The following is a 16,337-nucleotide window of genomic DNA, read 5'->3' as shown; positions in this document are numbered from 1 at the left end:
TCCAAGGTATATGTTACCATTTTTGTTTTGTTTTGTTTATTCGAGACAGGGTTTCTCTGTGTAGTTTTGGAGCCTATCCTGGAACTCAGTAGGTAGATCCACCAGCCTCTGCCTCCCGATTGCTGGGATTACAGGTGTGTGCCACAACCACCCGACTACATGGTACCATTTTTTAAAAGTTTTGTGGTATTAATGATTTAACCCAGAGGTTGGCCCCTTTCAGTGCTCTGTTACCTAGTACCTGGCTTCATGCAGTGCTCTGCTATCTAGTACCTAGCCCTTGCAGTGCTCTGTTACCCAGTGCCTGGCCCCTTGCAGTGCTCTGTTAGCCAGTGCCTGACCACTTGCAGTGCTCTGCTATGCAGTGCCTGAAGCCTTGCAGTTCTCTGTTACTCAGTGCCTGGCCCCTTGCAGTGCTCTGCTATCCAGTGCCTGACCCCTTGCAGTGCTCTGTTATCAGTGCCTGGCCCCTTGCAGTGCTCTGCTATCCAGTGCCTGACCCCTTGCAGTGCTCTGTTATCCAGTGCCTGGCCCCTTGCAGTTCTCTGTTACTCAGTGCCTGGCCCCTTGCAGTGCTCTGCTATCCAGTGCCTGACCCCTTGCAGTGCTCTGTTATCAGTGCTTGCCCCTTGCAGTTCTCTGTTACTCAGTGCCTGGCCCCTTGCAGTGCTCTGCTATCCAGTGCCTGACCCCTTGCAGTGCTCTGTTATCAGTGCCTGGCCCCTTGCAGTGCTCTGCTATCCAGTGCCTGACCCCTTGCAGTGCTCTGTTATCCAGTGCCTGGCCCCTTGCAGTTCTCTGTTACTCAGTGCCTGGCCCCTTGCAGTGCTCTGCTATCCAGTGCCTGACCCCTTGCAGTGCTCTGTTATCAGTGCTTGCCCCTTGCAGTTCTCTGTTACTCAGTGCCTGGCCCCTTGCAGTGCTCTGCTATCCAGTGCCTGACCCCCTTGCAGTGCTCTGTTATCCAGTGCCTGGCCCCTTGCAGTTATCTGTTACTCAGTGCCTAGCCCCTTGCAGTGCTCTGCTATCCAGTGCCTGACCCCCCCTTGCAGTGCTCTGTTACCCAGTGTCTGGCCCCTTGCAGTGCTCTGCTATCCAGTGCCTGGCCCCCTTGCAGTGTTCTGTTACCCAGTGCCTCCAGTGCTGACCCCTTGCAGTGTTCTGCTATCCAGTGCCTGACTCATGCAGTGCTCTGCTATCCAGTGCCTGGCCCCTTGCAGTGCTCTGTCACTGCGATTCAGTGTAGCCCTAGTGCTGGCTTTTACCAGAGGTCTCACATTCCTTCTGCAATTACCAGTTGCCTTTTGGGGACCACTGTTCATAATTTTCTCCAGGACCCCTTTCACTGGATTGAGCCAATCTTCAGCCTCAAAAAAATCACAACTGTTTTCTTCCATCCCAAACCTAGACAGAGCCTGTGTTCTCGCTCTCCTTTGTGTCCCTCTCATGTCATGCTTTGTGAAGCGACACTGGTTTCCTATCCCTGCTGTTCTCTACTAAAAGTCTCTAGTACTAACGTTTCTCATATCTAGATGTGAGGGCCAATGCTGCCTTCTACATGTCCCTATTTCTCACCACAGTACCTGACGTCGGTTCAGACACTCATCATTGGGTCCCATCACTGGGATTCCCCGAGGATGCATGTGAAGACGTAGAGGCTCCTGGAGCCTGTGGCACTGGCCCTGTGGCAGCCCTTCTGTCTCCAGCTTAGCCCTAGAATACCCACGTTCCACCAGGAGGTCACTAGGTAGGAGTCAGGCCCCACAAATACTGTTTCCTATTATCTCTGAGATCAGTTAACTTGAGACTCCAGGGAACAGAAATTGAGAAGAAGCTATAATGCCTCACAAAGGCCAGAAATGAGACAACAGGGAGTGGGAGAGAGTCCTTCACTTGCTAAGGGCATCCAGTGTATTTCTCTTAAAGACTGCCCAGAAAACCAGCCTCTTAGTGGATCAGATTTTGTAAGATGCTGATTCCTAAATTCCCTTTATCAGAACTAGAAGTTGGGCTGCCATGACAGGGATCTCAGGGACATTCAGAACTCTGCAGTACCTATCAGTGTCTCTGTCTGTCCTGCAGGCACTGTGCTCACCAGGCTGGAAACCAGGGCTCATTTGTGTTGTTTATACTTCAAACCAAAATCACTGGGTCACATCCTTGTGCTTCTGTATGAACTAGGCAAGGGAATGCAAAAATGAGTGACTTTTAAAACAGATTAGGTTGGTTTTATACAGTTGGCCCCAATATACCAGCAGGTTCTGCATCTTTGAATTTGACCACACATTTTCCATCAAAAATATTTGAAAATTGCCTTCTCTGTAACTGAGCATGTGTAGACTGTTTTCCTTGTGTTATTCTCTAGATAATATCCTTTAATAACCATCAGCACAACTGGTCTAGACATGATTAAAGTATAAGGGAGGCTGTGAGGAGATGCTATGCAAACCTACAGCAATTGTAAAAGGGATCTGAGCTCCCACATATTTTGGTTTCCATATTGAAGGGCATCTCTGTTGTCTTAAAATTTCCTTTTCCTGGAAGATCAACAAATGTTAAAGTGGAAGAATTGGAACATTGGAGAAGTGTGTCATGTTTTTCTACACTTTTCAATAGTAATATTGAAAAACTATAAGGAAACTTTCATGTTTTAAGAGAATGTAGCTATTTTGGCCTTATATTATAATTGAATTAACCTTCAATTATAATTGAAGTAAGTTAGCAACATTTAAAAGTGTTTCTTTTATAGCAAAGATGCTTGTCAGTAATAACAGATTTAATTTCACCTCACAAAACATCCACACCTTCAAAGATCTTTTACCTTGCCCCTGAAGCAGGAGCTCACTCACAATTGTGCTAGGAGTGAGCAGACCCCTTGGCCATACTCAGTAGGATTAAGATGGATGGTGGCCAGGCGTGCCTGAGGAAGACATTGGTTCAGCATGAAGCTCTTCAGTCACACTGCTCCCCAATGAACACAGATTCCAGTATGTCCCACTGTTTTCCTTTTCAAGTGCTTTGGTTGAGTCAAACCAAAGTTTCTTTTGGCATAAGAAGTAATCCTTAAAGATCTTGCAGCTCGATGAAGACATAATCAAGTCTCCAGATATCTGTAGGTGAAGGGGGCACTGTGCCAGAGCAGCAGACAGTGCTTGTGTAATCCTTAGCACTGTGAGAATAGGATGTTGCACATATTACAGGTGATTCATTTGGGGGTTGATTATGGAAAACAAAGAAACAAAATCTCCCAAAACAACAGCTGCAAAATGTAAAAGCTGTTCTTCCCTAAGAAGCATTTCCAGGGATTTTTTTTCTTAATGTCTTATTTCTACTCCTGGCACATGACTATTTAATACAACAAAGAGAATATCCCAACCCCCTATACCAGAGCCCTGAATGTTGCTACACGAGGAACCAAAGATCAATACAGGAGGCAATTATGGTAGGGCAGGGAAGATACTGAAATTTTGCCAAGAAAAGTGTCATTATGGGCAAGTGTGAGTAGATATTATAAAATATATAATAAAAATTGTGTCTAGCTGGAGAGATGGTTCAGAAGTTAAAAGCACTGACTGCACTTCCAGAGAACATTGGTTCAATTCCCAGCACCCACATGGTGAATCACAACCATCCGTAACTCCAGTTTCAGAAAATCTAATACCATCTTTTGGCCTCTGTGAGCACCAGTCATGTACACAAACATGCATACAGGCAAAACACCCATGTACATAAAATAAAAAATAATAAATTATGTCCAATAAATGGAAACAGCTTTGGAATTCATAAGCATTGCATCTATCCCTGACATTGGTGACAATGTGGGTATGTGTAAAGTGAGATTCAGATCCAAGAGGCACACCAATTGTCTGAAACAATGAAGCAGTGGACATACATCCACAGAAAGAGGGGGGAGAAGAGAGAGAGAGAGAATACCATGAAAATAGCCAATGATACCACCAAATCTTTTTTTCTTGATAGTTGGGTATCCTATACAATGGGATTGAATAGCATTTCACAACTCATAATCAACCAGCTTAGAAAAGTCCTTGGAATGCAAAATAATTGCTGTTTGATTGTGGGGATATATTAAAAACTTCTGGTGGGTGCCTAAAATTTAGGATAGTGTTAAATCCCACATCTGCAAAATTTTTCCCGTATAATGCACACCTGTGGTAAATTCCAGTCTATAAATTAGGCATACTAAGAGATCAAGAACAATAGTAATAAAATAGAAAAATTGTAACACCATACTGTAATGAAATTGCCAACATCATCACCCTTGTATTTCAGGACCATTTATTAAATAAAATAAATGTTATTTGATATTGTACGTGACAATGATGTGACAAGTCAGCTGATAACTGAGACAGCTATTAAATGACTAATTGGCAGGTAGCACAAACAATATGGATACTCAGAAGTACTATTCCCCAGATAATGTACAACTTACAAATTCTTGAATTGTCTATTCATGACATTTTTAAGACTTTTGAATGAAGTTGACTTTGGGTACTTTAAGCAGCAGGAAATGGACTCATTCATGAAGATGGACAGTGTTGTTTTTTCCTACTGTTGAATATCTCACACCTTAATTTTTAAATTGCTTCAATAGTGAGACCCTTCAAACATTAGACATCTGGACATTGACTAAAATTGGACAACTAGACAGACAATAACTGAATGTTGTGAGAAGGAGACTGTGAAGCCAGGCATTTTGTGCCCAGTTACTAGACAACCAAGCAAGCCTAGAGTACAGCATTCTTCTTATGTAGCCCAGATGCTTCAAGGCCTTCTACCCAGCCACTAGCTACAGGGAGTGTGGGGTGGGTATATGGGGGTGGCTCCATTGTTTCTTCTGAAGTTTGAGATTCTCATGGGTGTTAGAAATAAGAGGCATGTAGCATTTTCAAATACTAAATCACAGAATGAAATACTCACATCTGTAGGCTCTGCATTAACAGAACCTAAGCTTAGCTTGAGAGAGCTTCAGCTGTATGCATTTTAATGGTGATATGAAAATTAGATTAAGGGAAGTTTATGCTTATTCAAAAGAGACCTTCGCTGAGGCCAGGAAAGGATTGATCTGCTTAGATGCAATCAATGAAAATGCATGGTTTTCAAGAGCTGAGTGGGGAAAGGGCATGTGCATTCTGACCTCAGCTTCTCACAGAGAGATGGCAAGTCTGATTTCAACAACTGCATGAGAGGAAGAGCTTCTGCAGACCCAGCATCCCACAGCCAGGCTTCCCAGAGAAGTGCCAGGAATCATGTGCTCTTCTTCTGAGTGCCAAGAGTACTGAATTTCAACCAGTAATGCGCCTTGAGTCTGGGAAACCCAGACCAGCTTGTAAGTCAGGTGCTGACTTCACACTTGAAATCATCTGAAATAAACGGAGGATCTGTGGTCTTCAGACATGTGACTGTCTCCTGGGCATGTAGACTTTCTGACCCCCAGATGGTCTTCTTGGTTTGTTCAGCTTTTTTCTAGGTATATGCTGAGTTCAGAATCACTGTATGTCTGCCGGACCAAGTTCCTGGAAATAATTGTCTTCATTGATCACATTTAAGTAGGTCGATTCTGGCTTCCAGCTCCAGATCCACCTTCTTTTGGAATCTGGAAAACTTCATACCACTGAATGAAACCAGAATATTCTTGTTCATTTTTCTGAAGGCCAGTCTACTAGTAAGGGTGCAGTGATATTTGGGCACACCTTCTTGTCCTCTAAGATAAATGGATGGATGGATGGATGGATGGATGGATGGATGGATGGATGGGTGGGTGGATGATAGATAGATAGATAGATAGATAGATAGATAGATAGATAGATAGATAGACAGGATCTCACTGTGTAGCTTTTGCTGGCCTGGAACTAACAATGTAGACTAGGCTGGTCTTGAACTCACAGAGATCTGCTTGTCTCTGCCTCCTGAGTGCTGGGATTGAAGGTCTGTGCCACCACACATTTCCTTGGGTTAAAATTTCCTGCCTCCCTATTCTCAGTGATGACTTTCAAACTCAGTTTTTCTGATTTAGACAAAATTCTGAAATCCCTGCAATTTCACAATCCAGTGATTCCATGTTCAGAGACTCATTTTTTTCTTTTTCTTTTTCAAACGTGGCTAAAACATTGAGAGCCACATTATATGACTCATCATATCACAGCAGCCGGACTTTAGAAAAGAAACAAGAACCTTCAGTTCCTCCAAAAGAGTGGGGAGCCTGGAGCTTGATGTTAGTTTGACAGCCATTTTGCCTAGAGCAGAACTAAGAATATTCAAGATCCAGGGCTTTGGAAGGGAACCCAGTGGCGAGCCAAGGCAGTGTGGGAGGTCTATTTATTACATGCCAGTTCTGCAAGGTCAGATGCCATATGAGTATTGTGTGCCTGTCTTGAAAAAAATATTTATAAGAAGCAATTGGAATTTTCTCTTTCTTTGATTTTTCTCTTTAAAAGCTTCTCACAAATGCCAACTGGTTCTGTACGAGACGAGACCAATGACAACATCACAATATTCACCAGGATCTTGGACGGGCTTTTGGATGGCTATGACAACAGACTGCGGCCTGGGCTTGGAGGTGAGTGTGTTTCCAGCTGATGCCCATAAAGATCTAGGCAAAAATCACCCTCAGCCATGATGATATGCTGACAGAAATTCAGACAATTCCAGAGAGAACTATTTTTCCAGGATTTTGAGTGGAGAGCCTATCTATCTTGTGTCCTGTGTTATTATTTTCCAGATTCATGGGGCTGAAGGGAAGTTTCCTTATCACATTGCTGAAGCCTCCCTGCTTTCCAGATAATCTGATAGTCCACTCTGGTTCCTTAGGGAGGAACCAAGTTCTTAGGTGCTGTTAAAGCTGAGCATATGGTGTGTTAGGAAATAAGAAAAGACCCTCACTCTTTTGTCTGTAAATGCTTATCAGAATTCCACTGCCCATTGAAGGTTTCCTTTGTGCCTTTACATACCAGAAGTCTGTTTTCTCACTGAGTTCATAGTTAAGGTATTTACAATGGCCCTGCTTATCCAAAGGAGAAGTCCCCTGAACCCTAGTGGAGGTCTGAAATAGTGACTACTTCCAAACTCTCAATCTACTACCTTTGTTCCTATACATACAAACCATGAGGTTTAGACCCTTTGTCAGATGCATTCTTGAATAAAATGTTCTCTGATGTTTGTATTATTAATGAAGATTTATGAAAAGCAGGAAAAATGCTCACAGGTTTGATGTCATCTGTCTACCCCACTGAAAGACATTATTGGGCTCAGTGCCCAACAGCTCCATCTCTAGTTGCACACTCACAGGGCCAAAGCACAGAGAGGACTGCTGAGCTGCCATCAACTCTTGCAGAATTTTATTCAGATAGCCTGTGTCACTCTTATTCATTCAGCAGAGAACCCAATGAGCCTCTGTGGGTCAGAGGGTGCAGTAGGGTTTGCATCATATCCAGAAGGCAGACACTGAAGTCATACTACACAAACATGGTAAATATATACCATGCAAGTGGAATAATACCTCAAGGAGGATTCAGGAAACTATTTGAGCCCACTGTGTCATTAGGCAACTTGGACTGGTTAAGTGTGGGTGGTGGTGCATTCTGAATATAGTTTCTGCGCATGACCCAGGGAAAACATGAGCTTCTGTCCCAGTGTCATTGATCATTTTGGTACTTCTGTATACCCCATCATCACTTTAGTGGACCCTGGGATGGGAATTTCTAATAATTCACAATATCATATAAGGAGGAGCGGTTCATTTTCAAGATATACTTGTTGTGGCATGCACCAAAGCCCTTGCTTATTACTCTTTTTCTGAATCTACACAGTACTTCCACTTTTATTGGGGCATTCACTCAAGTCAGTATCCACAGAAGGCTGGCCTTATGGTTCCAAGTTTAGTAGTGTCACTACTCAAGACTTCCCATCTCAGTCCACATCTATTGAAGACCACTCCCCAGGGGCTGAGGTACCATGAGACCCAGGCCATTTTTCCTAACATGAGGGATACTCTAGTTGATTTGTACTTTGGAACAGCCCAGGTCCATTGAATATTTTTTCAAGTCTTCCAGGTTCACAAACACATAAATATGCCACTGTTACAAAGAATGGAGTTGAGTGCCACCCTGAGAACATCAGCACAGTATAGAGGAGGCATATGTTGAGGCAATGCAAAGCAACCTGTGTCTGTGTTGCAGAGCGAATCACGCAGGTGCGAACAGACATCTACGTTACCAGCTTTGGCCCAGTGTCTGATACAGAAATGGTAGGTACCAAAGCCTGGTCAACACAAACAATTCCCACACTGAATTAATTGTGTTAAGGGCCTCTCTCACTGAGATATCACTCTGATGCCTTCTTCTGTATTAGGAATATACCATAGATGTGTTTTTCCGACAAAGCTGGAAAGATGAAAGGCTGCGGTTTAAGGGGCCCATGCAACGCCTGCCTCTCAACAATCTTCTTGCCAGCAAGATCTGGACCCCAGACACATTCTTCCACAATGGGAAGAAGTCCATCGCACACAACATGACCACGCCCAACAAGCTGCTAAGGCTGGAGGATGATGGCACACTTCTCTACACCATGCGGTGAGCAGTTGAGTACCCCTGGGTAGCTGGCCAGTTCAGTTGATGGCTATATCCAGGTGTGACCCAGACATATCTGGATGAAGCTTGGTGTCTAATGGGTATGCAGATGATTTGAAGGTTGCACATGTGTGTGGGGCACGTGTGTGTGTGTGTGTGTGTGTGTGTGTGTGTGTGTGTACTGTGGTGCACTGTACAGTGAGCACTTGTGCTTGGAGAAGTACAGATGCTAAGGTTGTTCAGATTGTTTCCCTGGGCTGAAGAGGTCTACAAACATCAGCATTTGTACTCCATTTTATTTTGGTACATGCTCAAGAGCATCCTTTGAAGTAGTGACTCAGATAATGAAAGAGGGAAATTACATTTTATACAAATTTTATTAAGAACCTAAAATGAACCCTTTTTTGTTGTAGTTGTACAGCTTTTTCAAGGTTTAAAAACACAGTTCTTATGTTTTGATAAGATTTAAATACTTAGAATAAGTTTTAATGTTTTTAATTTAAAAGGACATTTGCCACTCTTATTCTGAATTACTCAGACTTCAGTTAATAGATGAATTGACTAATGAGCAAGAGTCCTTCATAGCTCTTCAGTTTCCATGGTGAACATAAGTAGGCTTGAGGAAATGCTTTCAAGGTTACAGAAAACAAAAAAGTAAGGCTGCATTCCCTAGCCACACACATACACTCATCTAGGTATATGTGGAATTTATTTTAGTAAATTTTTGTTCAAAAAGAACTTTAGTACTTAACCATATTGCAAAATATTATAGCTATTATCACACTTGGAGGCTGTGTTTCCAACTATAGGCCTTCAGGGACATATGGGCATGGTGTCATGCACCTATTTGGCAGCAAGACTTGACTAGTAAGCAGAGTGGTAGTGAGCAAGACATTGAAATGCATCTTGGTATTTCATTTTCTGCCCAACCCTTCACTTTTCCATAAAAGTATCTTTGAACTTGTGCCCATAGATGGACACAGCTCTAAGAGTAAGTGTGTCTACACAGCACTTTCTTCATTCAAAGAAGTCTGTGGAGAAGATGAGAAACAGAGGCAAGATTGAGAATGAGCCCTAGGTCAGTACCCTGTGGAAAACTCAGGTTAACAGAGAAAGGTGCAAGACAGAGTGAGCTCATGGAGCATTCTAGGAGGCATCTAGCATTGGGGTGATGATTTAATGTGGCTATTGTGGGAGTGGCTTTTTTCATAGAATAAAGATAGCCACCATCCCACTAGATTATTGTCCTTGAGTCTCATCTCAAGAGACTAGTTATATCCAAAATGTAAGCCTGAGATCATAAAATGTGCGGCTTTACTTGACACAGTGTGATGCCACACTCTGGTACACATTACCTATGTGAGGAGTGGAGTTAACTACACTATAGAGAGGGGAAACAGATAGGATAGGGGCCCCCTCATTGAGTGTCATTTTTAGGGCACTGACATCAAATCTTTCTGTCCTCAGAGAGTTTTGCTATCTAGGTGCAGGTAACACCTTCACATTTAATGCTCAAAGTGAAGGAGACTCCTAGAAGTTTGGTAATCACCTCAAGATCACAGAACCGTCAAAGGGCCAGCCACAGTTTCAGCAATAGCCTTGCTTTATCCATTGCATTTGTATGCTGGAGCGCAGCCACATTCTTACTGGATCTAGGAGAGTCCTATCAGTACCAACTGTAGAGTGCCATGCCAGAAGGAAGGGTAAGAGTGATGAGAGCCACAGTGTCTTGTGGCAGTAATGAGTGGTTGTTTATGCAGAGTGAGTCTGTTAATGAGCTGCAAAGTTGATCATGAGTTTTCTTTTTCTCAGTCTACAAGACTTGAGAAGTGGAATAGTCCTTGGAACTGCTGAGCATTTTAGTGTGCTAAAGCTGTCTCACTTAGGTTTCTACTGCTGTGATGAAACTCTGTGACCAAAAGCAATGTGGGAAGGGCAGGATTTATTTCAGCTTATACTGAAGTCAGGACAGGAACTCAAGATTAGAACCTGGGGCAGGAACTGAATCAGAGGCTGTGGAGGAATGCTACTCACTGGCTTACTCTTTAAGGAATTCTCAGTTTGCTTTCTTATACAACCCACGACCACCTCTCTGGGGTGGCACCCCCACAGTGGGCTGGGACCTTCTGTTTCAATCATAAATCAAGACAGTACCCCACAGACTTACATACAAAGAAATCTTATGGAGGAATTTTCCCAGTTAACATTGAGTCAACTGGACAAACACCAACCATCATTTTACTGATTTTTCAAAGACAGTAAAATGTCAGTAAAAATTACTGTCAATGCATGGGTTACATGCTGGCAAGGGAGGACCTGGTGCCCACCCATTGTGGGCATTTTGGGGAACAGCTTTTCTATTCAGCATTAAGGTCAGACATCAGACCTGGCACTGTAGTGTCAGGACATCTTCAATGTCCCTCCATGGCCAGTATACTAAAGGCTTTATCCTCTAAGCAGTGATATTGGGAAGAGTTGGAGCCTTCAAGGTATGTGGCCTAGTCTTCAAAGCAAGGGGATAACCTTTTTGTTCCCTCCATTTGGCTTCCTAGTATGAGACACCTGCTATGGCTCTACCATGTATTCCTGCCCCTTATGTCGTTTATCTTGACACAAGCCCAACACAATGGAGCCAACAGGTTATTACTGAAATTTCCAAAACTGATCCAGAAAGATCTTTTTCTCTTTGTAAATTGATATTTTGCAGGCATTTGTTACATGAACAGATAGCCAGGTTACATACCATACAAAAACAGTGGTTTTGTTTCCCTTGGTGCAGTAATTCCTTGGTAACATTCACTCTGAAGAGGTCATAAGAAATATGGCCTGAACATCAGTACAGAAATGTGCATTGTGATATTGCCCACGACACCAAACAGTTGAAAAAATACACAAATGGGTACATTGTTCAAGTAAAATTTTGTTCTTACTCTTCTGTAAGACATTGTATCTAGTGTAAAAGATGAAGCATGAATGTGTAGTGAAAGCTAGTGTCTGCATAGTACCCTTTTTAGCCCAAAGCAGACCTAGAAATGTTTAAAAATAGCAGCCATTGTCTCCCCCAGTACAATAAAACCCAATATAAACCAAAGAAGTGCTTGTGCTTTGGTAGGGTTTTGCTTACAGTACCCACCATGCTCCAGAAGTTAGCAGTCATTTAAAAACACACATCGCTGAGCAAACTGGAAATCTTTCTAGCCATTGTTGATGCATGCTCCCCAAGTGCCTGTCACCTGACACACTTACCTGGAGCTAATTGTCAGTGAGGGATCTGAAAACCTTTTAGGATTGCCCCAATGGGCCATTGTTTTTATGGTCTAAAGATAAACTTCACCAACATCTCCAATAAGCCTAAAGAGAACCACTGACATTTCCCATTATCTTCAAAAAGAAGTCACCTTTGGCTGGGAGTGAGCTCAGGGGTAGATTATGAGTTTAAGTGTGAGACCCTGGGCTCCATTCCCAGTACCCAACTATGAAATGAAACAAGAAGTCCAAAGATAAACTCAGAGACTTACAATTTTTGGAGATTATGTTTCAGTAAACCCACTATAAATTGAAAGTGTCCTGAGTTGATTCCCCCAGGCTATGGGCATCAATATTAGCAGAGCATTTTGCTTGCTATTGATGTTCTCCCAAAGCACAAGGCTCCTGGGACTATACCTCTCTGTGGTTGCAGAGATCTGTATTTGACAAATAGTATATATCTTTAGCTAGAGAAATTCAACTGGACACTGAGATATGCGTATGAATGTGAGAATGTGAACAACTATGCATATGCATTGCCCAAGAAGTTCAGATTGCAGTTTACTAACCCAGGAGAGGATGAATATGGAACTCAAAATATTGTTTCTCCTGAGTCTCATTTTCACACCCTCTTCCTTTCAAATCTGCAAACCTGACATGGGAAGTTAGAGACGGTGACCAGTTGTTTCTGGTAGAATAGCCTTAAGCACACATCCTCCCCAGAGTCCTGTGCCCAGCATTGGTGGGTGGGTCACTGTAGCATCAATCTTAAAAGTCGTATTAATAAAATCAAACCCGAGTCCAGTTTTTGGGGTGAATGCTTCCAGCTGGTCTTGTTTCTTCAGACTGCAAGCTTCCGTGTTCTCATCCCAATGGCTCTCAGCTGAACTGCTGCTGCTCCAAAGCCTAAAAGCTTAACCAACCAAATGCTTAACTAGCCAAATGCTTCTAGTTTCTGGTCTTTATGCCTTATATAATCTTTCTCTTTCTACCCCTACTCCCTGGGATTAAAGGCTTGCTTTCTGGGATTAAAGGCGTGTGCTACCACTGCCTATCCTCATGTTTAATATTGTGGCTGTCCTGTTCTCTGACCCCAGATAAGTTTATTTTGGGGCACACGCAATATTTTGGGGAACACAATACCACCACAGGCTAAGGAAGCCACCACAGAGATGCCCCAGGCCATTCTTCCTAAGGTCATGGGAGGAAAGGATAATGACCCCAGAGGTCTGCTGGAGACTGTTGCTATGTCAAGTCTGTATAATTGCTTTTTATTTTCTGCGTGGAACTTTCTGTCATCACTGCATGGAAGGTGAGCATGGATCCCCTCTGGACAAGCCCCTGAAGCTCAGGGTGGGTTGTCTCCCAAGGAGTATACCAAGCTATGATTTATTGTATTTTATGAGCAGGTCACCTTGTGACCAATGGCTGCCTTTCCTCTTCTTTAACCTTCTGAACATGTGTGCTGTGTAAGATAATGTTGTGAACACCACCACAGGGGACACAGCCCTGCACAGTGGACTCCTGGCTGAATTTGTTAGTCTGTTGAGCAAAAAACACTAGAGGAAAGAAAGGACTTCCAGAAGAAGGTTTGCAAAGCCAGAGTCATGCCTACCTCAGGAAACCCAGGAGCTCTTCTGCTTGGGATCCCTTCATTTGTGTGTGATAAAAGACCTAGGCAGGAACACTGGAGTGTTGACAGTTTTTACCACCATATCAGAGTGCACAGCAGAGTAGCATCCCCCAGTACTGTCTGCATCGAATGTCTCTCCAGTTTGTCCCCCACCCAGTGAGTGTACTGTCTGCTATTTTACTTTGAAGAAAGCATACTTAAAAAACAAACAAACATTGCATTACTCTTTTTCTAAATCTAGTAGCATATATTAATTGTGCAAAATAATGGCTTTCATTTTGACATTTTCATACATGTGCTTATGCATTTTGATCATATTTACCCCCATGACTGTCTGTTTTTATCTCTTCTAATATCAAAGACACATTTTGCTAAGAACTGGTTTATAGTAAATATGCACATCAGTCCTATGCCCACTAGATGGCAGTATAGTCAAAGTTCAGCTCAAAGATTGGCCCCATCCTTCCAGTGAAAGTGTAACTTAAGGGAATTACATGTGTTACAAATGTCTGACTTAGGGCAATGTATCTGAAAAGTGTACATTTATAGCTAGAAAATTTTAACTTGGCAGTGAGGTGTGTGTATGCATATGCAAATGCAAACATCTATACATAATATAACATAGTATCTAGTTATTATGGGACTGGGGCATGCTCAGTGGTAAAGGGCTTGCTCTACAAGCATGAGGACCTGAACTCAAATTCCAGCATGCACTAAGAAAGCCCAGATGTTAAGGCATGCACCTGCGAGCTCTGTCTTACACTTAATCCCAGATCTGGAAAGCCAACGTAGGAAATACCTCGCTCAACTGTGACACAGTCCAGCCAGTCAGTGACCTCAGTTGACAGACACTATTTCAAAGAGTTAAGTGGGGAGTGACTGACATGGATCTCTGACCTACAACACAAACACACATACACCCTAAAATCAAACCAAAAGCCAAAACATTACCTTATGAACTAGGAGCTGTAGGGTTGGCTCAGTAGGTAAGGCCACTTGCTCTTGCAGAGGACCTGAGTTTAATTTCCATCACCCACAACCATCTATCACTTCAGTTTCAGGAGATCCATGCCTTCTTCTGATCTACTCATGCATCAGGCATGCACATGGTACACAGACATATATGCAGGCAAACCATTCATGCACACAAAATGAAAATAAATCTAAAAACACTATGAGACAATAGATACATTAGCCGAATCTTGTAGCTGACTTAAAAAATTTGGAAAACACGGGTGTAGTAATAGAATAAAGAGTTGATATTAATATTTTGGAGGGTAACAAGAATCCATCTCTCTGTATGTCTCACATACAATGTGTGTTTATATGCGCACACACAGTCTCCTACAGTTTTTAAATGGCTTATTTCTCTGAAGTCTGTTTTGTTCTATGATGTAGCACACATTGGAAACCTTTTTATGTACCTTAAACATGATTCTGAAACTGTGACACATTGTGTTCCATTATGTAGGTCTTTCATGTTCATGAGTCTATACAAAGTCCACGTGCTTTCAGTTTTTCAATCTACAGTAAGCAACACCGTGGTGCAATTCATGGATATATGCTTTGGATTAATCCCAGGAATTGGACAGAAGCTAGGTAAATATTTTGAAGTCTCACTCTGTGTGTGAAAGAGAAGTGGCTGTCATTCCATGAGCCACATTAGCAACCGAAGCATATACAGATTCTAGTAACACCAGCTTGCTCTTTCCTTTCTTCGAAGGTTCACAGAAGCCTTTTTATGGCTTGATTTCAGTGCACTTGCTCTGGATCCTGGGGTCTGGACATTTCCGTGCCCATCTTTGCTCTCATCTGCCCATTCCCAGTAGGCTTGTGGTAGGCATGCACCCACCATAGTTCAGCTCTTCACTGATTGGCCCCTAGACCTGCCTGATATGCCTCTCTTGCTCCGCTTGCCACCTCAGCTCTCTGCACTCTGGGCTTTCAACATCCCGAGTAGCACACTGCTAGATTAGCCAGTGTCCTGTGTTTAACATCCATGAAAGGGGCCTAGTCTGTGTCATCCAATCAGTCCTTCACACTTGTGGGCTCCACATCGTCAGATTCACACAGCCTCAGATCACACATAGTAACAACAATCCACCTGCACAAAACAGGACAACTTTCCTGGTTGTTACTCCCTACACAACACAGCATTCCAGTTATTTACCTAGTTTTCACATTGCGCTGTGTATGAGATCTCACCTGGAGGTGAGTTCAAGCCTACCAGGAGTATGTGTGTAGGTTCAATGCAAACTTATGCCCTGGAAGTTCTTTTGTTGTTAGCTCCCAAAACAATGTGTTTCATTATGACATTTTCATACATATATCATTGTACTTATTGCCCATATTTGTCATCCCCCTCCCCTCCTAGTCCCACACCCCATCCTCACATGTCCTCTTCCTCTTTTCAGATATTCCCAACTCTGCCTTCATGTCTGTCATGTGTGTTGCAATTACATCGTTTTTTTGTTGTTGTTGTTGTTGTTGTTGTTGTTGTTGTTGTTGTTGTTTTTGAGCTGAGGATCGAGCCCAGGGCCTTGTGCTTGCTAGGCAAGCGCTCTACCACTGAGCTAAATCCCCAACCTGCAATTATATCTGTATCCAGCATGTGAAAGACAACTTGTGATATTCTGTCTCTCTCCCACACCCAATGGGCCTTTCTTGTTCCCCTCTCCACCTTCTTTCTCCCTCCTGGTTCCTCTTCTAATACAATATATATTATTGCACACAGGAATGAACACATGCAGCCACCGTCTTTCTGAATCTAACTTACTTTGCATAACATGATTTTTTTAATTCAATTTTCTGCAAATGGCATAATTTCATTCTTCTTGGTGGATGAATAAACCTCCAGTGTGTATCTATAACAC

At 42.8% G+C, this 16,337-nt stretch overlaps 1 protein-coding gene across 9 annotated transcripts in view; it reads left to right on the top strand.

Annotated features, from left to right (window-relative positions):
• The window catches only part of Gabra5 (gamma-aminobutyric acid type A receptor subunit alpha5), a 105,824-nt gene that overhangs the window by 11,630 nt on the left and 77,857 nt on the right, over positions 1 to 16,337 (top strand). For all 9 annotated transcript variants that reach the window (XM_036207139.1, XM_036207115.1, XM_036207122.1 and 6 more), the window contains 3 exons: positions 6,456 to 6,577; positions 8,196 to 8,263; positions 8,368 to 8,588. In XM_036207139.1, coding sequence (XP_036063032.1) covers positions 6,456 to 6,577; positions 8,196 to 8,263; positions 8,368 to 8,588 — 411 coding nt within the window. The remainder of the gene's footprint in view (positions 1 to 6,455; positions 6,578 to 8,195; positions 8,264 to 8,367; positions 8,589 to 16,337) is intronic.

The sequence above is a fragment of the Onychomys torridus genome, chromosome 1 (assembly GCF_903995425.1).
Source record: "Onychomys torridus chromosome 1, mOncTor1.1, whole genome shotgun sequence".
NCBI lineage: Eukaryota > Metazoa > Chordata > Mammalia > Rodentia > Cricetidae > Onychomys > Onychomys torridus.
This window is presented reverse-complemented; position numbering and strand designations above follow the sequence as displayed.